Consider the following 21,094-nt stretch of genomic DNA (forward strand, 5'->3'; position numbering starts at 1 on the left):
AGACTAAATCAACACTTGTAGAAACTACCTAAAAGCTCTAACTCACCACATGTAAATGCATCTGCACACGTTTTAAAATGCATTGCTTTCTCATTGTGTTTGAATTTCATTCATGATTTTTTTCCTCACCCTGTTCCCATTATCTCGGATTCTACGGCCTTCTGTTCCATTTCAAATTCAGGCTCCCTGCTTTATTCGCTGTCTGTCACTTTGGAATTGCATTTCAGAGTCAGAAATTCTGAATGGCCCAAAAGTGACTGCTCTCCATTTACTTCAAAAATGAAAGCCTGTTGTTCTCGCGCCAGAACTAATTCATGTGTCAGTCTCAACTAGTTACAAGTGTTTTATTACTGATGAAAAAACTACATGAAAAGCCAAATAGAGTCTCACATTAACAAAACCTACAGTACTGTCACGATCACACCACATATATTTAGACTTTTACAGCCAGTCTGAGGATAACTTGGCTACATTTTTCTTCCTGCGGTGTCATTTCATTAACACTCAGCTGCATTTTTAACAGTTGCATGTGTTGTTTTTTAAAGAGGAAAAGATGACATTTTCTGATGTAACTTAAGTGTTTCGGGTGTCTCAGTTCTACAGTCACTCATTGAAAATGTCAGTAAAGCCACTGACCCACAGTGGGTGTTTTTGAGTTTGGCAGGTGACTTTTGGTAACCTTTGTAAGCTGTAATCACAGCACTAGTTTTAAATTACACATCTGTTAAACTGTATGACAAACAGAGACAACTAACATGTGAACTTGGCTTTCCTCCAACACTGTGCGAGTTTCTAAAGCTAGTTTAAGTGAGCCAGAAGCAGATGCAACTGACTTTAACTGGAACCCAGTCCCCGGAATTACCACCTCCAAGTCTAAGGACATGGTTCTCAGCTGTTAAATCATGAGTTCTGCCTTAAATTTTAATCACAAGTTAGGAATATGCAGTTCACTATTTAATGAGGATGTTTAACTTGTCAGTAGTGGTGAAGACAGAGTTGGGCGAGGCCAAAATATCTGGGTAGTGACCAAAAAAATAATAAGATTGTGGATTCAAGCAGCAGAAATGAGTTTCCTCCAAAGGGCTTCTTGGTTCGAAGCTCAGTCATTTGATAGGAACTTAACAACTACTCCACATCGAAAGCTCAGGTGTTTCAAACATGTCGAACTTAGAGGAGACCCCAGGATAGAACTAGGACATACAGGGGGTTTGGGCATGATTAGACTTTTGGCCCTGCAACCCAGATGCAGGTAAGTGGTAAAAGATGACTCAATCTATCCATTTATCTTGTAAAAAGGAAAAGGATGAGGATTGTTGCTTTTAACTGAATGACACACAGATTTCATAGACGTCGGAGGGCATTTTAGAGGGAAAAGTTAAGGAAGAGGATAGAGAGGTAAGATCTCAAGAGAGGAGAGTTATTGGCCAGAAAGTCAAAATGAAAGTGGGAGTGGAGAAGAGAGGAATGGAAATAGGGCTGGATGGTGAAGGAGGAGGTGGAAAGGGGAAAAAAATAGGTAAAAAAGAGGTACGAGATGAAAGGTGTGAAAGCACCAAAGCAGAAAGATGAGTTAAAGCAAGCCTCCCACCACTCGTGCGTTCTTTTTTTCTCTCTCTCTGTGCCGCACACACCTCCAGAGCTCAGTAAAGGATGACTGACTCACTACTACCAATCGCTCTTTGATCCTGATGGCTGCGAGGCAGCCTCGGCTGAAGACGATGTGTAAGACTCCGAGAATAAATGAGGTCACGGCTGCAGATGTGCGCTGAACTGGGTTTGAGAACGTCACAAAGAACTGTCAGTGTCTGCAGAGATGACAACTGTCACCTCCATCATGGTTCTAAGAGCACGATGTGTAGTACTAGTCTACAGCTGAAGGAGAATCCCATCCTGGCATGCCTAAACATGGCTTAGGTTTGTCATATTAATACTGGGATCATATCTCCATTTTATAAGATTCTGATTAAAAATGTAAGGGGAAAAAAGTTGGATCAAAAATGTATAATCCACAACAGTCTAGATCTAGTTCCAGAGGGTGGATGTACAACTCGTGTCTTAGGATACATTTATAATGGGTAAAGAATTTGCAGTCAATATGGTTATTAATTGGAAGTGTAAAAGCCATACATGTCATTAACCATATTTATTTATTTATGCTAATGAGTACATTTAATGTGACTTTGCAAAGTTTGTGGTTTTGTACACATACACACACACAAGTGAGGAGTAAGGATGGCGCAACAGGACACAGGAAGCAAGAGAAAGATTTCAAATAGAAATGTGCACATCCACAGTCTTTGTTATCTACACACACACACACATACAGTAAATCAAGTATTGAAGGTAAATTAGCAATAACTTCTTTCAAAAGTGGGGCTGGGAGAATAATTTCTTTAGATTTTTCGTCAAACAGCAATCAAAATGCTCGATAATTTTGCTGACAGCAGGATATTATTTAAATTTAAGTAGTTTTGAAAACTTTACAGTAAGCAGCTTCACAATGCATCTTCGGTTGCAGGAATGGTGTAATAAAGCTAAACTGTCCCAATACTGGTGCAGTAAAAGAGGCTGTTTAAGAGGCAGTCAAAACAGCACACATGTAACTAGTCCCCGACCAGCTCTGCAGCTCTTTCTTCTGCTCTGTAGCTTCCAGTATCGCTCAGTAGAGACTCATGTCTCCTCCAAACCATCTGTCACACACACACACACACACACACGCACACACACACACACACACACACGCACACACACACACTAACCCTAACGCACAGAGCACCGTGGCATCACACAGACTTCAATTATCAAACGGCTTTGCAGAGTGTCTGCATACTGCTGGCCGCTATGCTAATGCACTTACATATGCTAATTGCAAAGCCAAATGCTGATTTGAAACGTCTGGGCGCTCCTGTCAGCAAAAAAGTCCACCGAGAGCCAAGGTCCACACCGAGGACCAGGTGTGTGCGTCGTATGCATGTGTTGTGTTACTCTTCCTATTGACTGCAACAGAAAAACTTCCTTTTATTATTGATACTGTTGTGACGTTGGCTGGAGTCCAAAGCAGACGTGGATCTGATCCATTTTCAGCCCCGAACTGTGACAGATGTGCGACACTGAAACAACAGCTAGAAAGCGATTTAGAGGATTGCCCTTTCATCATGCTGCAAAGAGAATAACAAAAGAGCTGTCAGGTATATTGATATTTGGAAACAGTTTCCTTCCAATTATTCTACTTTTTTTGAACTGTTGAGTGAGTCTCTTTGTTTGCTAGCTTACTTGAAAATCTGATGCAAGATAAAATCATCCACAGTAAGGAAATGCACAATTAAACCTGACTAATTTTATCAGTGCAAATTCTCGACTTCCATAAAAAAATTGATGTTAATACTGGAAGACAAATTTAGAGATAACAGTTCTGTTTACTGGTCTACAAATGCTTTCATAGCCATTCTAAGCTGCTTACAGACAATTATAATCTGCACATGTCAGTCAAAACTCAGTTAACTTTCCAGCACAAAAGCTGTTTTGTTTTTTTGTTTTTTTTAAATTGGACCCCTGAGTGTCGATAATTGTGTTTGCAAAAAACAGCAAATGTGGCTCATCACGGCAGTAAATTGTAGTTTATTGTAATGGAATGCAGAATATGGTGATAAAAAAGGGCATAAAAATCAAAGATAAAAACCAGATACATGAGGCACAAAGTGCACACTTTACAAAGCCTTTACAAATAGGACTGTACTGAGCTGCTGACAGTAATTAGCTTAGTTTTATTGCAGTATTGATGCTGTGTTGTGGTGCGCAGTCAGGTATTTACTGCACCGACTTATCAACAGAACATCAGCATTGGCTGATATTCGCCTTGTTGACTGCCATTTACTGATGGCAGAGGCTGCCGTTTATTTGTTGTGTGTCATCAGTTTTGTAGTCCTCGTGTCCGTCCGGTGTTTTAAATAGTCACAGTCACGTAAAAAGGGAAGTACATCCTCTTTTGATTCTAAGATTTTATGCGTCTGGGTGAACAATGATAAATGACATATTATAGTATACCGTTACTGCGCGCATAGAAACTAACAGGGTGAATCAAATACCTCTGATTAACTGATCGTAAGGAGGTCTGAGCACCTTTATAAAAGCAGATGTTTTGGAAGTTTGTTGTGTTGGTTAATAAAATGCCAAGAAACAGAGAAATCAGCAGCGATCTTAGAGAAACTGTTGCCGCCCATCAGTCTGGGCAGGGTTATAAGGACTTTTCTGAACAATTTAACTGTAGATTTTCCATAATTCTACAGTAAAAAAGAATTTTCACAAGTGGAAAACATTCAAGACAGCTGCCAAACTTCCCAGGAGTGGGCATCCCCGGAAACACACCCCGAGGTCATGCTCAGACTGTACAGGCCTCAGGTAGCATGTTAAATGTTAAAATTCATGATGGTACAACTGAACAGGTATCGGTTGTGTGGAATTGTAAACAAATATCAACACAGTGTTTTAAGTTATGTGTTCGTCTGAGGTGGAACCATATTTTAAACCTAGTATAAAATCCAGATAAATCTAGATAAATTATTATTATGTCTTGATACATAAAATCTTAGAATTTCTTTTTCACATGACACAATTTATGAGTCGATAAATTAGTTGTGATCAGGATTTGTTTGTTTCACCGCACAAAATGAGAAAAATGGGAAAATCCAGTTGTAGAAAACATGCATCTCCAGTATTTTTAGTTGTGTATAGATTAGTAAAAAAAAAATCAATCATTGCCCATTTACACCTTTGATAATTAGTTGATATAATTTTGCATAATGACTTGGATGAAGTGGCCCATTAGATATTTTATTTAGAAATATGTGGTTAATAGCAGCAGTTTTTAACAGAAAACTTTGTGCTGAAATATAGAGGAAAATAACATTTATAACGCTCGATCTTATAAGTGTTAAAGCTCCCAGTACATTTTTTGTTACTACTTGTGTACTTTTCCTTTGTCATTCTTTTTCTTTATGTTGGATTTCGCTGCACTTTCCGCCTTCTCTTACCTACAGAATCATATCTTTCAGTTCTTTGGAGAAGACATAACTGTGATTTAGGACAATGTAACTAAAGTTGACTTGCTGACATGTAGCTACCTCATATATGTTGTTGGCATATGCTTTTGCATATAAACTGAAATATCTGAGGTGATGAGCAGAAAACGTGGAACTGCTCCTTCTAATAGCAGGCATCAAAGTGATAAAAAATACAAAAGAGAGTCCATGTTTTGAGCTAATTTGGAACTAAGTGAAAGCAGCATCACTTAAACCTCTTCCACAGTTGCACTCCGACACTTAAACCTGTGTGCGACAGCTGAACAGGGTAAACCCCTCTGCGACCTGGTGAATTAGTCATGACCCACAGCCATTAGAGCCTAATGTAAAATGTCTGCACGTAATTACCATCCTACACCGTAAACTTGTTTACAGCACCAAGATGAGAAGCAAAACGAGCACCCGGGGCTTGAGTCCCCCCCCTCCAACCTCCTCTGCATCAGAGGTACCACGTGACACATACTCCTTGTTTCTCTAGGCACACATATACACACTCACAGGCAGAGAGACAAGAACACACTATCACCAATATTGCCAGAGGCGGCAAAGAACTGGGACAAAATCAAGTCGAAATAAAAATAAAACTCTTGTCTACGGTGTATTAAGCAGCGAACGCGGCGCACGACGCTGCCTGTGCGAATTGAGCAGCCAGTTGATGTTGTTTACAGCAGCAGCTACGCCTGCATTTGATTCATCCTCAAGCAATCTGAACACATGTAAAACATTTTACAAATGACAATCTGAATGGTTATTAATATTTTACGCGCAGAACGCCAACTTCACAGATCTTCAGACGGCTTTCTGCGCATACAAACGCCTCAAAATATTTGAGCATCTTCTGCCTTGGCGGATAAATATGTGCACGCTCACACATATCCAAAAAAGCTGCGTTTAAATTGGGTCATATAGAGTGGATTACAGAGGGGTGTAATTTCTAGGAAGACTTTTTTTTTCATCTAAATAATAAACATTTTCTCCCCCCTTGATTACAGCTCAGACATTTCCCCCCTGTATACACTCTATACGGCACTATATACAGCATGGTTTTAAATGACTGAGCACAAGGATAACTCAAAATACATTTGAGGCCAATTTCTCTTCACAAAAAAAAAAAAAAATGTTATACTGAGAGGAAGGAAAACACGCAACCCCAGTTTATTTTGATGCAGCTTTGTGACCCAAATCCGAGCATTCGTTGAGGCAGAGAGGCAAACGAGGGAGGGAAGGAGGGGCAACATGCAGAGGGAGCACACACAGTACCCATGTGTCAACACTCGTCATTTTTCATTACATATTTAAGAGTAGAGTTAGGTGGGTGGGTGAGACAGACAGACAGACAGAGAGAGAGAGGGGAACAAGAGATGAGTGGGGGGAGGAAAAAAGAGGGATGCTGGGTGGACGAGAGAGCAGGGGAAAGATGATGTCCTGCTGTTCTCTCTGCTCTTGATCATTTATACATCACAATTCACTGGTATGTGCAACTATGTGAGCGCGTGCGTGTGTTTTCGTACATGAGCGCAATATTCTCGACAAAGCTTCAGTGAGATGTCACATCAGTGAGACGCCCCTCTTCATGTACCCTACCAACATGTGTCACAAAGTGTGGGAGAGAGCGCAGGGATTCGGTGACTAGTGGAGTGGAGTTACTGTGCCGTTTGGATCATTTGCATGTAACCTAATTAGCTGCATGTGCCATAAATCACTACATTTCCTGCACATGCGATATAGTAAACTGGAGTACACTGGATTTGCTGAATTCCTCAATGGAGCAAACACAATGCAGATAGTTGTTTTAAAGATACAGGATGCTGTGTTCAGCTTTAAAGAAATGTTGCTGCTGTTGAATTTTTCAAGTGGATTTTTTTTTTTTTTTAAAGAACGGATCATCACTATTTCATTCCCATCTTTTTTAGCTGCAGGCAGAAATATCTGAGACCTAGCTCTTTAAATCATTGGTTCTCAAACTGTGGCATGGGCCCCACTGGTGGGGCATAGAGCCACTGCAGGTGGGGCAGGCAAAACCAGCGAAAAAATACAGAGTGGTAGTTCTTCTTGTTCTTCTTCTTCTGTTGGCTGTTCCCTTTAGGGGTCGCCACAGTGGATCATCTGCCTCCATCTCACCCTACCCCTCGCATCCTCCTCTGTTACATCAGCCCTCTGTGCGTTCTTTTTCACTACATCCATCAATCTTCTCTGTGGTCTTCCTCGTTTCCTCCTGCCTGCCAGCTCCATATTTAGGTTTGGCCAACCTAAGCTGTCCATCTGATAAATTGAATTACTAATCCATGTCCATTCTGGTCACTCCCAATAAACACTTTAACACCTCCAGCTCCACCTCCTGCCTTTTTTTGTGCCATCGTCTCCAAACCATACATTATAGCAGGTCTCGCTTTCTCTTTCCCTTTTACTGCTATCCTTCTGTCACAAGTCACCCGTTACACTCATCTCCGCCCACTCCACTCTGTCTACACTTTTCTCTACCTCTCTTGTGTACTGTCCATTGCGTTGGGTAGCTGTCAGCCTGTCCATCACCACTGCAAACAACAAGAAGCTCAGTAGGGAGAATGATCGATATTCTCTCCCTAGGAAAAACAAAAAGTCACCTGGATGCTTTTATCAATAGCAGTTGTGATGTTAGACACTACTAATGCTATATTTGTTGTAATTTAACTAAAAGGCCTAATAGAAGATATAATTGAAATGATTAGAAAGTCCATCTGAAATAGTTTCATATAATATTAAAGTTTGTTTGATTTTTTGGGTATGCATTATTGGTAGACATCTGAAGATGTCACTGTGAGCATAAAGAACACTTTCCAGCGTTTTACTGGCACTTTGTAGATAAAAAAGATGCATTTTAGAAAATAATAATCATTTTTCATTCATAATGAAAAGAATCGTTAATTACATACCCACTGAATTATTTGAGCTGTACAATTAAATGCTGTTAGATTTTCAGAGCAATTAAAACTATACTTGATTAGGGTTCCTTTATAGTTGGCTTGTAAAAGTCCACACAAGCAACAAGGGAAACAGACTCTGAGCTTTCAGAGCCGACCAATTATCCATTTAATGTTCAGCTTAGTGCTGTTATCAAATCAAGTGGACCACGAACATGTTTACCAATTAGAGGTTTTAAATCATTTCTTTGAGTTTTTGTGAGTAGAGGGAGCTGAGGTAATATTTCTAAGAAACATTAAATGTGTAAACTTTGAAAATAAATGACAGGAGGTTAATTTACCACCTGATATAGTCATCATAGTAGACATGTCTGCTGCAGGCCGGCTGAAAACGTAATCAAAAGCTCAAACAAAACAGTGTTAAAGTATTCAAATATATTCAGCTTAAACAGTCTCTGTAGTCTGAATAAATGGAAGAGCTACAGGCAGACACTGACTGCACAAGGGTCCTGCTGCGTTCAGCCTTGTATGATCAGCTAACATCAGCTCACATCTGTGCCCACCATGGCTAGGACCAGGGAGAGTTTTATCTGTGAGGAGATTTATTGGCTGGCGGGGCCAGGGAGGGAATCTATAGGGGGAACGGGAGGAGTAATCTGTCAGGAAGACAAGGATTACAGCAGGTGTGCCTAACAATGCTAATGTAAGACAGAGAGTGAAAAAGCAAACTGAGAGAGAAAGAAGGAAGCTTTTTTTGCAAAGCTTATTGTTTGTAATTCTCTGTCTGTGTGAATGCATGTGTGTGTCTGTGTGTGTGTGTGAGACATTGGACTGTGGGTTGGAGAGAGATGAGGGGACACAACATCATAATGACCCTTTGGAGAATGAGGGTTTCTGGGTTGCTGGGTGGACACATCCTGACAAGGGCTGCGTGTATGTGTGCGGAGAAGTGGGAGTGATGGATTGTGGGTAAATGGAAGGAGCTGACGCAGAGGAGCGATGACTTGCCGGGAAAGAAAGACGTAGGCATAGGGCTCAAATCGGTGCAGGACTGGGGAGGAAAGGTCATCAATCACTCTGGCGTCTATCGAGTGGGTCTAGGTGTTCGGGCTCTGTCCCTGTGGGCCATCAGTGGGGTCTTGCATGTTAATTAAAGCCACAAAGGCCTTGACATCAGCAAACAGGCTGTGGTTACACTGGGGCATCATGACTGAAACAGCTCGAAGAGCGGATATGAAAAGTCAAACACGCACATGCAAACTCATTTCACTGACATAAATGGAGGAGAACGCAAGAGTGTGTTCAGCATTAAAACATTTATGATACACGGGCTCTCTTCTCTTCTCTTCTCTATGCCATGCCTGTCCATAGAAGGTCAAGCAGTGGGGGGAAATAAGCGAGCGCTGGAGGGAATAGGCGAGCAGGGTCTCACTGCTCCCCACTAATGAATATGAATGAAATGTGGAATCAGTGTGCATTTGTTGGAGTGTGTTGGTATGATATGTTTCTGCTTGTGTGTGTGGGTGTGAACTCGAGCATCTGCCGTTGAGCCATTAGTGAAAACAGGTAACATTAGTTCATTTAAATAGTAGAAAAAGGGACATAGACAGCAGGCTGGCGCAAAGATACTATTAAAAACGTACATTATTGGGTTTTCAACGGCGTTGTCTCAATCCTAACAAGTGTCACATGCCAAAGACACGAAAACAAGAAGACAGGGCCTCTCTGATGCCATAAATCATTTCTCTGTGGCTTTTTGTTCTACGCTTAGTGCTTCCCTGCTCATCCCTCTTCCCGCTTTCTCCTCCTCATCCTCTGCTAGGAGAGAGAAAGGGAAATTCCCTGTATGCATATAGTAGCTTCTGCTATGCACACACACACACACACACACACACACACACACACACACACACACACACACACACACACACACACACCTAGGTATTTAAACTAATTAAGGTTTAAGCTCATGATGTATATGTCTGCAGAATACACACACACACAAGCCTACACACCCATACACACACATATCAAACAGCTCCAAACAGCCATGACAGACACTTTAAAAAATCCCTGCAGCATATCCAAACCCGTTAATCCTGTCTTTCTCATCCCTCCTTTGCCTACTTCATCTTTTTCTTTTCTCTTTTGCTCTTATGCCTTTTCTTTCTCATCTGACTCCCTGAATGAATGTCTTGCTCTTGTCTCAGTGACTCTGGCTGCAAACCTGCTGCCGACAGCCTGCATCCCTACACCTGCTGGCAAGCCAGAGAGAGAGAGAGAGTCAGAGGGACAAGGTACACAGCTTGAAGTCAAACACACAGCAGGAAGCTGAGACGTAAATGAGTGAAAAAATCAAGGGAAAGCTAATTAGAAAAAGTAGGGCCAAGGGACGTGTGCTGTGTCCTTTAAACAAACGGAGCAGTTAGAAATCATCAGAAAGGCTAGAGAGGGTGATAGTAAGGTGGAAAGAGAGGTGGTAATGGGTCACTGTAAGTGTATAGATGGCTTTGTGGATGGATGGATGGATGGATGGATGGATGGATGGATGGATGGATAGATAGATGGGGAATAGAGGACTGAATGAACTACAGATCAGAGTACTCACACAAGCAGGCATCCTCGACCCGTTACCGACAACTACTTCTCTGCCTCGTTAGCTCCTTCGCCGCGGTGACATTGCTACAGCCCCTTCGCAGCAGTACCCCAGGGTAAATCTCTTCCTGTCTGCTTCCTCTCTTTTTCTTCTTATCCTTTTTTTTAATCCTCTGGGGCTTCTTGCCCCTTCTCCTCTCCCTCTTTTCTTCCCCTCCCCCTTCCTTCTCCCACTCCTCCTCCACTTTTTTCCGCTACACCTTTTCTCTCTCTATCTTCCCCTACAGCCGGCTTCCCTCGCTTTGCTTGCCTGGTCCGGAGAGTGTCCTGCGAGGTCCTGCTGTGTAAAGTGCAAGCAGGGAAGCATGCCTCTCTCCCTTTCTTATTGGCTTTCCATCACGCTGATCATTCCCGACACACTCTCTCAAAAGCAGTGCCGCGCTTTATTCCCCGTTCTCTCACTGTTTGTCTTGAGTATCTTCTCGCCTTCGTCCTATCTTTGTCTCTCCTTCTCTTGTCTGAGTGAAACTGGGAAAAAAGAGGGGGCTTCAACCCCACTAAAGTGCAGTGGCAGGACAAAGAAAGAGAGTCAGAAAGAAGAAGTAGAAGAAGAAGAAGAGGCAAAGCTGTGCAGCCAATGGCACAGGAGGGAGGCAGAAAGAGCGCTGGAGACAAAGAGTGGAAATAGCACAGACAGAAAGATGGGATGGGAAAAGTGGGGGAAAACACATGCACACCCACTCATTCACCATCACACACAAACAGAGCGCTCCGGATTTAGACCTATGACTTCATCAGTTCAAGTCCGCATGCATACACATAAATGTGAATAGCGTGCACGCGCAATTTGGGCGTGCACGCGGTCAGACTTGCTGAGTGCTCCAGATATAGCCTCATGACTTCATCGAAGCGCTAACCCCTCCTCTACCATCGTCCCGCCCTGCTTACGAGACGGGGGGACTCATTCATATTGAATCAAGCTGAAGGAGAGCGAGAGAGCGAACATTCGGGACAAGACTGGGAATATTCCACAGATAGATGGTTAAAGAAAGAGACAGCTGATGGAGAGAGAGCAAAGTGCGAGCTATCTTCTATGCTTGCTTTCAGAAACAGCCTTTATCTTTCACCTCTGCCTCCTCCTCTTTCCCTGTCAATTTATGGCCTTTTAAACATAATTAAGAAAGACATTTCTCTTCTGCATGTCTTTCACCGCCTACCAGCTTCAGTCAGTTAACAATATTACCAGTCTGACTTTATACACACACAGTGTGCAGGCAAGTAAGTCAACCACTTAGGCAGCACACTGAGCTGCCAATCATACAAAACATATAGTGGACTACCAAAACCTGGCTATTCCTAAAGTTTTTGCTATTACAATCTCAGCTCTATGGAGACTTTTCAAACCTCCCTGCAGGAGTTGCTTCTATACAGACCTGGCTCCAGTTTAACCACAAAGGGATTAGATGTGGTTAATGTTAGGGTTTTGTGTGGGTCAGTCATTTTTTTTTTTTTAGACAGAGCACATAACATTAAAAATAAGAAGAATAACCAAGCAACGCATGACACGAAGAAGCTGACGTCAGCAACATCTCGCCAACGCTTCACAGGATCACAGTATCACTCCAAGACTGTCACAAAATAACTGAGCAAATTAACAAATGCAAAAATATTAATCACTCAGTAGTGACAGAAAAAGCACACTCCTACAAGAATAAATAAAAATCACAGCTGTAAAACAAACAACCAAGTTTTTCATTTTTCTACTAATGCTGTTTAACAGGCACTGTTTAAAATAATCAACCCGGGAGAAAATGATCATCTCAGTCCACAGGAGCAGGGGTGCTCACATATACTTTTGAGGATTCAGCTGCAAGCTTCTCTCCATGAGCAGGCTTTGATTACAGTGCACTCTAGTGGCAGGACTAACAGAGCAAAAATTCCAACCTGTGGCAAAATAATCTCAGATACAATTGCACACGCACAAACTGCAATGCAGGTTGCTGTAAAACAATTTGCTGCATACATGGAAAAGCTTTAACACCCTGTGCTGGTTTGAAGGCCAAGCTATCCAGTTTTTCACATCAGTCCCAAACAACTTATCACCATGAAAGCAGCTTCACAAAAAATCCCAGTGGATTCATCCTGTCCCCTGGACCACATGCTAAGCACTTTACTTCTTAAATGGATATCGAAAGCATTGAAGAAAATATTGTTTTAGTTACTTATGTATGAACATGTATCTAATAGAGTGAATGTAAATGTTTTCCTTTTTGTGACGTATGAGAGCAAGAGTGTTTCTGACTTTTTCATTCTGATTGTGGTACATCCAAAAGTCATGAGCGTAAAACCAAGCAGAGGAATGCAAGACTGCACCCTGCAGATTTTAAAGAGCTGCTGGGTGAGGTGGGGGTGGTGGTGGTGGTGGGGGAAGCTGTAATGTTATAAGTGAGAGAAAGAGATGCAGTGAGGGAATAAAGGATAAGAGGGAGAGCTATCCTGAGATGACCCTCCCCTCCTCTTTCCACTACACGCTTTATCCATTACCGCTGAGAGAGACAGCCACTGAAAGTTTCTCAATCCTCGGAGATGGAAGAGGGTGGAGGGACTTTCTTTCTTTATTTCACTCTCTTTATCTCACTCGCACACATACAGCTAATGTTGCTGTAGTGTTGTTGGGGGAAGTCAAAAAGGAGGAAGACAGGAGGGATGGAGAAGAGTGGGAGGATGAGAGGGATGCTCTGAGAGAGAAAGAGAGAGAGCGAGAAAGAGACTATAGCAGTACTTAAAAGAGAAAGACGGAAATAAGATAGACAGAGAGACACTGAGGCAGGAAGAAGGAGAGGGGGTAACAAGCATGGCTGAGTGCGAGTGAGCCTTTTACACAGACTCTATTTTAAACTCCATTTTCACCCGATTCTTTAACAGCTGATTACACATGTCAGGACCCGACCGTTTCTTGGACTGAAACCTCCAGCCCATCTTCTCGTTTGATTTCATTTGACACATCTTTAAAGTAAATCCTCAAAAAAAAAAACCAAAACGTTTTAAAGTGCTTAGATTTTTAGCATTTTGTGTTCACAAGACTTTTGCTCTGTCTGTGCTAAGCTTCCAAATGCACATAGGTGTCTCATACATATGAAATCCATGCATGCCATGCATCAGCGCTAACGTTTCCACACGAGTGTATAGGTTAATATGCAGGTTAATGGAAACCCAGAGCGGCTCATATCAATGAGGGCTTGGCCAGCTCCCCTCATTAGCAGCTACGCTGCCCTCAGCACACTGTCAGCTCAATGGTGAGAAGTGAAAACCAAGACTATGGGATATTGCCAAATGACTAAAGGCCCCATAGGTCCTCAGTGTGGAAGTGAAGCATTAGGAATAATTGTGGAGTTTTAGCACAGTCTGTGAAAATACAGACTGAATAATAACAAGGCTGATGCTGTTCTCTGATGATTAGTTAAAACTCCTGAGTGTTTTACACACATGCAGTTTAAAAGGTTCCCGTATAAAACTGTGTTTGCACATATACAGAAGGATTATCTGCTCAACATGTTTGTGTGGGTTCTTGTCTGTTTCACTAAGAATGGCAGTCATTAACTCTTTACTCATGTCTATTAGGAGTAACCCTTGAAACTCTTTTTTAACTGAACAGTTTCTGTCATATTTCAGGGCTGCTTATACAACAAGATTACTAGGTTTGTGTCAGAAGTGAATGAGGGTGGCCCTTCCAGTTACCCTTTGGAAAACCTTAAAACTATTTTAATGGTTGTTAAACCACATGTTTATTGAAATTCATCAGGGAAGGTCATCAAAATATCGCCTCCACAACGGAAGAGTTATAAAAACAGAACAGCATGGTTTTAGTAAAGATTTCTGTAATGTCCTCCCTACCTGTCATGGTCTCTGCCAACACCCCAGACACGGATGCTGCTGATTGGCTGAGAGTGGAGCAAGCTGCGATCATCAGGGTCAACAAGAGTTAACATGCGATCCTGAAGCACTAAAAGCATCCCTTTGCCCTGCAAGATAGCAACCAAGGATACATCAGTGCTGTCATCCACAAGCCAGCCAGAGGTTTTTGTGAGGTAAGTTATATAATTTGTTGCAACATGATTTAAAAAAACAACTTGACAGTACTTTGAAAACTATAGAGCCGGCTCCTTCGGCTCCGAACCGGCTCTTCAGGTTGTTATGTTGCTTTAATTAATTTATTAATAACAATAATATAAAATTATGCACAAAAGGAATTACTAATGTAAAAAAAAGTGGTTTTATTTATATATGTTTATATATAAATATATGCGGTGGCCCCTAGAGACAAAACACATACAAACTCCAAAACACATTTCTAGCTTTAACTGAACTTCCAAATCAGAGCTACCTAGATCACTTAAATTACACAATTGAAAGCATGTGTGTATTGTTTGTGTATTTATACACAAGCACTCATATCTATTAAAATAATTAACTACTACCACACACCACGTGCTTCAGAGTTCGTAACTGTTTTGAATACAAAAACCAACTGTTCACATTTCAACTTTTAACTATTTAAATTTTCAGCTTTTTCCTTTTAAACAAATTTAAAGTGAAACAACACAAAACACTGCAAACCACAACACAATTAAATATAAATTAAAATATGAAAACAAAAAGAAGATGCATATTCTCTGTCATATGGACCTGCATGAATAAACTTTCTGAATCCTTTATCGTCTGCAACTGAAAATAGTTGTGGATGATTACTATACCTTTCTAATGTGATGCTGTTGTCCCTGGCTCTCTTTCTCTCTTTCCCTCCTGCTCTGTTTCTGTGCTACTGCGAGTGTAACTACCGCCCCTCCCCCTCTTCCCAGCGCAAAGCACAAGGCTCGCATGCGGAGTGAAGCAGAAAAAAAGTGCGAGAGAGAGAGAGGGTGAGAGAAAGGAAAAAAAAAAAAACGGCTCGCGATAAGAAGCCGGCTCGCGTCGTTCACATCAAAGATCCGGCTCTAAGAGCTATTTCGTTCGCGACCGACACATCACTAATAGCCAGGAACAACAGTTCACTGACTTCACATATACATCAGAGGTTGTGCACTCATAAACCTTCTTCCTACAATGTGTGCCTGCGAGGCATTTTCAGTTGGACTCAAGGAACTATTATGATTTCACATCACACACACACATCACTGTAATTTAATTTATGCACTATTTGTGACATCATTTCAAACAAATGTCTAATAGCACAAAATTATAAATTGATGGACATCAATGTACAAAGCAGCCGGCAGTAACGCTGGTTCTCCACTGACACGCAGCAATACTGACTCATAAACATGTAAACAGTGTAAATACTGTATGTTGAGCTGATCTCTTTTGGACTGACCTCTCCCCAGACACCGGCCGAGTCTCGTATGTCCCTCCTGCAGTAGGACAGCTGTCTGATACAGTGGTGGACAGCCACGCTGCTCCTCCCTTCACACAAATCCTGCTCGGCCATCTCCACCCAGCCCAGAGATCTCACTGGAAATGACTGGAAGAGACACAGACTCTGTGATATCGCTAATAATCAGCACAACAAATATGTGTACGTGTGTGCACAACTACAGCACACGAGTGAGGTCCAGGATGTCACTCCACAGACTGTCATGATCAAGTTTACTGGATATGTTTGGTGATCATTTTAAAATAGGTTTAAGCACTCTGGTTGTTTATTTAAAACCTGTGTAAGTGCTCGTGTTTCTTGTTGTTGAATGCTACCATGATTAAAGATCTCAGGATGTAACATGATGGTTATAATCTTATTATAAGTACAAACAAAGGTGCACAAAACACTTCAATGATTACTGTTATCATTTATTTAAATTTTAACCAAGGTACACAAATCCACACAGCGCATGAATATGAGACACACACACAGAAGTTTCAGCTGTAATTTAATAATGCTTACAGTGAGAGAGTGTAGTGTGCAGGAACAACTCAGCAGTAACTGAGAGCTGCCTGACGTGAAAGACAACACATAAACTATGAAAGACTGTGTGTGTGTGTCTGTGTGTGTGTGTATCCGGGGGGGGGGGGGGGGGGGGGCAATTTTGATTGCCTCAGGTCAGCAGCTATCACCATCCTCTCTTCTCTTCCTCACTCACTAACATATCAAGGAGGTTTCTTTTCTGCTGAGGAGAGGAGGCATCTCTTAAGCTGTCACACACACCCACACGCACAATCTTTTTTCCACTGGCCATAAAATTCCCTTTGGGTTTCTTCCTCAATAAACGTTCACACTTTCTAAGTCCATATCTTAATCCCCACAATTCCCTCAGAGCTATATAAATGGGGTGGGGGATATATAAATATAAATAATTTTGCTGTAATATACTCAATTTTGTTCCATCTGAGCCAACAACTTCCACTCAAAAGACTGCTCTTTCTGTTGTTCTTTATCTCTATTGTTATATGTTAAGTAGCATCCCCTTCCATTAGACTGCTCTTATATTCAGGCATCACAGCATCTCTATGCTTAAGCATGTGTACATGAGATTCGTCCACAGGGGGGCAGCTAAAAATACTTTTGCTGTGAATGCGTTCACCATGTGTCAGTTCATGAAGTGACCACTGCGTGGCACTGCAGCAATCAGAAAGAGAGAGCAAGGAGCAGGTGCATTACATCATTGCATGCACTGCCTGGTGACTTCCTCTCATTAGCAGTATTTTCTTTTTTTGAAAGGTTCAAGTTTTTAAAGTGTAAATAAAACCACGCACATGCACACACACACACACACACGCACACACACACACAAATGTAAGCTATTCATAAGCCTCCTCACAAATGACATTACTTGTTTTGGGGCCTTTAACTGTATTGTAAATGCCTGTAACTTCGCCCCTGCTGGCTATAGTAAACCACAAGAAAACAAATAATCAAACTATAAAGAACGCTCTCTATTCAGTGAGCATTTTTATTTAGTAAAAATCCCAGCATATTATAGTTATTTCAGATGCCATTATAAAGCCTGTGTTATTATATGTTGTTGTTTTGAACTTACCATTGCCTCCGGATCAGAGAATGTGCTGTTAAGGTCCACTGTCTCTAGCTGGGCAGGAGGGCTGCAGAGAAACATCAGGGATTAAAACAGCCACATTAAAATCACATTTTACACGTGAATACATGCAAAATATCATGACTGAGTCCTTGCCACACAAGAAGAAAGTCTGTAGCACTAAGTGTGAGTATGTCTGTGACTATTACTTGAGCTTGAGTGAAGCATAGCGAAGAGTAGCTCCTTCAAATGCCTTAAGACTGGGATCAGGATAGACTGGATAGTCCTTTAGATCCTGGAGCATGAAAAAAAAAACAGATATTCAGAAAGGAAATAAATCTTTGTATTTTTAAACAACCGACTTCTTCTCAAATAAAAAAAGAGACAGTTTCAATAATTGTGACTTACGGTGGCTGTGCAGGTGGTGGTGGTGTTGAGACTTTGTACAGAAGAGGTGATGTCATTGAAAGGGGTGGAGGAGGAGGAGGAAGGGGAGGGGGAGGATCCAGAGGGCGAGGGTACCGGCTCCACGGAGCTGTCGGATATCAGGCTGCTGGGGCGCTGTGGGAGAGACAGATGGGTGATGACAGAGAGACCGTAAGGGATCCAGGGTGAGAGACACAGAGCTGCACAAACAGACTGATGATGGAAGGTACATCATTGATCAGCAGCAGCTTTCATATATGGAGGATTCTTTCTAAACACAACACAGAAGATGGTAAAGCCTGTCTTTTAATTTGTGTTGGGTTTTTTTACAAGCCACTACATGGACTTGTTCGAAAAAGCAACATTTTTTTAAAATAAATTTGTAAATTGAAGCTTTTTCAGACCTTTCAACCACATCTTACTGTTCATCAGCATCTGCTTGTAGTTATGTAGTGTAAAAAGTGTAGGGTTGACATCTCCAAAGGACGAAAATCCCATATAGTGAACATCTAAACATAAATTTCTCTCAAAGAAAACGCAGGGAACTTTTTAAAAGTATCTGCATTAATACATTATATTTAAACATCTGCATCTACATCTGTTTGCTGCGGTTAAAATTCAGCAGAATTAAATCCTGACTGAGAGCGTTAAGATACATAATGCTGTTAAGATCTTATACATAAAAGATCTCATTATACTTTTAAACGTGCTTTTAATCTTGAAGTCTATTTAGTTCTCTGGGTCGTCTCACCTCATTGGGTGGCTTAAAGGAGTCCTGTGTGACCTGTTGTGGGTCATTCTCAGCATCATTGCTAGAAACGGTGTGTTTGCTTGAGGCAACAGGTCGGTCGTACTGCGTAGTGCCGGTGGGCACGTGCCAAAAATAGACCTCTGATGAGTCTGAGATCTCCCGCCAGCCTGGGGGCAGCTCCCCTTCAACCCATACATCTGCTGCAGGATGACAGTGACAAATAAACACATACTATCATTCAGATAGTATTACACACAGATGGGCTCTGCAAAAATAAAGCAAACAAAAAAACAACAAGATAAAAACACATATATAACACAAGATAGATGTGGTCAGCCTGTCCCTGAACTTGTGCTTTATACTCTACAATAATATTTTACTACAGCCAGCCCTCCTCTTCTCTTCTTCCTGAATTCTCTTCCATCTTCGCAAACTGCTATCTGCACTATCCTGTCATTATGCCCATCCTAATCATCTCTGCACCACATGGGGTTTACAGGGGGCTTAAAGGTTCCAGCAGTATTTCACTGGAGTAAGTGACTTGCTTACAGTCTGTAGGAGGTAGAGAAATGGAGAGAGAGGAGGAATGAAAGGAAGGTGTAATTGAGGCATGATTAAAGGCTGACACAGCTATGGAAATTTTTCAAGGGAACGATCAGATGGCAAGACAAACACACACACACACACACACACACACACACACACACACACACACACACACACACACACACACACACACACACACACAGATATATATACTGAACCTGTCTCTTTTGGAGTCTGTGGAGAGGGTGACTCCTGAGATAGGGTGGTCCAACTGGAGTCTTCATCTTCTGATGGAGTCTCAGGAGTGAGATCCATTCTTAAGCCCACTTTTGGAAGGCCGGTTTCTGGTTCAGGCTGAGGAGGGGGCGCACGATTCCTGGTAGGCGTGGTCTTCTCTGCAGCTCTGGCCTGTTTAGGTGAAGAGGGTGGGTACTGCTGAAGAAACTGGTTCTCGTTGTTGGGGTGTAGCTCCACCTTGATCACCCGGGGCTGGGTGCTTCGGGGAGGCTTTGCAGGGCTGCGTGGGCTAGCCTGAACCTGGGCGCAGAGCTCCTCTTTGACCTGGGCTGGAACTTGGTTCTGCAGGTGGTTGTGGTTGTCTGGAACCCACTCTGGGCTGTTACTAGAAGAAGACGGGGTGGAAGAAAGAGGGGCTTCGACTACCACAGGTAGCAGTGGCTGTCTTGCCGTTGGTGTGGGCTCATCATTTTCTTCATCCTCCTCCGCCACCGGCTCAACCTCCTCCTTCTCTTCCTGGCAGGTTTGCTTGCTGCTGGCCTTCTCCTCCTTCTGACTCTCCCTTTCTTTCGCAGGACTAGCCTGTTCCTTCTCTGGGGAGGGCTGCTGCTTCTTTTCCCCCTTGTCCTCTTTGTTTCCCTGGTTTAGGTCCAGATCCCAGCCCTTTCCATGGTACTCCAAGAAGCTCTTGGTCCTTCTTCGAAAGGGCGGAAGCTGCGAGTTATCTTTCTCAAATTCTAGCCAGTCTGAAGTGGGATTATTGATGAGATCGTTGTCAATTTTGCCCTCTGTATTGGCCCTGCTGAGCTCCAGCTGCTGGCTCTCAGCTCGTCTCTGCATGTTGGCGCCATTCTTCACCAGTTTGGGGTTAGTTGTATTAAACAGCGAGGAAGAGGAAGAAGAGGAGTAAAGGGCGGAGCTGGAGGAGGACTTGGTGGGAAGGCCGCGTCCTCTGGTTACAGGTTGGTTTTTAGACAGCAAAGCCAAGTTGTCACTTATCCCCATGGCGCTGCGCACGCTGGTCATCGCGTACCTCTGGCGGCTCTTCGGCAAGGTGGCCGAACTTCCGGTTTCCATGGACTCTTTAATGACATCTCGTCCAAGCAGCTGATTGTATGATGAGCGAAGGCTGAGAGAGGTCGGAGGGGTGGCAGAGGCCCCGCTGCGATTCGCTAGACCAACGGTGGAGGGCGAGGAGCCAGAGCGGGAGAGGGGAGGAGTTTTTACTGACATCATGGCTGACTGGAAAATCACTGCAGAGATAGAGCTGATGATAGAGGAGATGGCCTGTTAGAGGTTAAGTAACACATTATAACCTGACCTACAGCTTTATATGTAATTATTATTATTTTTGCCAGTATTGATTAAGCATGAAGAGGAGCTATTTTTGGCTTCTGCCACGTTTGCCGCAGCAGATTTTTAACACCGGATGCTCTTCCCGACTCAACCCCAAAAGGGTTCACTGACTATACTACCTTAAAAAGTCTTGGTGATGTTTTGGTCTTTCCAAATGAGGCACTTTGAGCTATGTAGTCTAAT

General features: G+C 42.4%; 1 protein-coding gene across 4 annotated transcripts in view; it reads right to left on the reverse strand.

The window, feature by feature from the left end:
- apbb2a (amyloid beta (A4) precursor protein-binding, family B, member 2a) overlaps nucleotides 1-20,791 on the reverse strand; it is a 36,880-nt gene extending 16,089 nt beyond the window's left edge. For 2 of the 4 annotated variants that reach the window (XM_085371081.1, XM_085371104.1), the window contains exons 1-7: nucleotides 19,537-20,791; nucleotides 18,773-18,972; nucleotides 18,004-18,156; nucleotides 17,805-17,890; nucleotides 17,602-17,662; nucleotides 15,945-16,091; nucleotides 14,468-14,595 (exon numbers count right to left, since the gene is read on the reverse strand). In XM_085371081.1, coding sequence (XP_085227207.1) covers nucleotides 14,468-14,595; nucleotides 15,945-16,091; nucleotides 17,602-17,662; nucleotides 17,805-17,890; nucleotides 18,004-18,156; nucleotides 18,773-18,972; nucleotides 19,537-20,791 — 2,030 coding nt within the window. Of the gene's footprint in view, nucleotides 1-14,467; nucleotides 14,596-15,944; nucleotides 16,092-17,601; nucleotides 17,663-17,804; nucleotides 17,898-18,003; nucleotides 18,157-18,528; nucleotides 18,547-18,772; nucleotides 18,973-19,536 lie in introns of all 4 variants that reach the window. The other 2 variants (XM_085371089.1, XM_085371097.1) reach the window with 2 other exon arrangements.
- Nucleotides 20,792-21,094: the final 303 nt, after the last annotated feature.

Source organism: Diplotaxodon limnothrissa, linkage group LG2, assembly GCF_057381915.1.
Source record: "Diplotaxodon limnothrissa isolate DT_005_m linkage group LG2, D_limnothrissa_male_GT1.1, whole genome shotgun sequence".
In the NCBI taxonomy this organism is placed as follows: Eukaryota; Metazoa; Chordata; class Actinopteri; order Cichliformes; family Cichlidae; genus Diplotaxodon; species Diplotaxodon limnothrissa.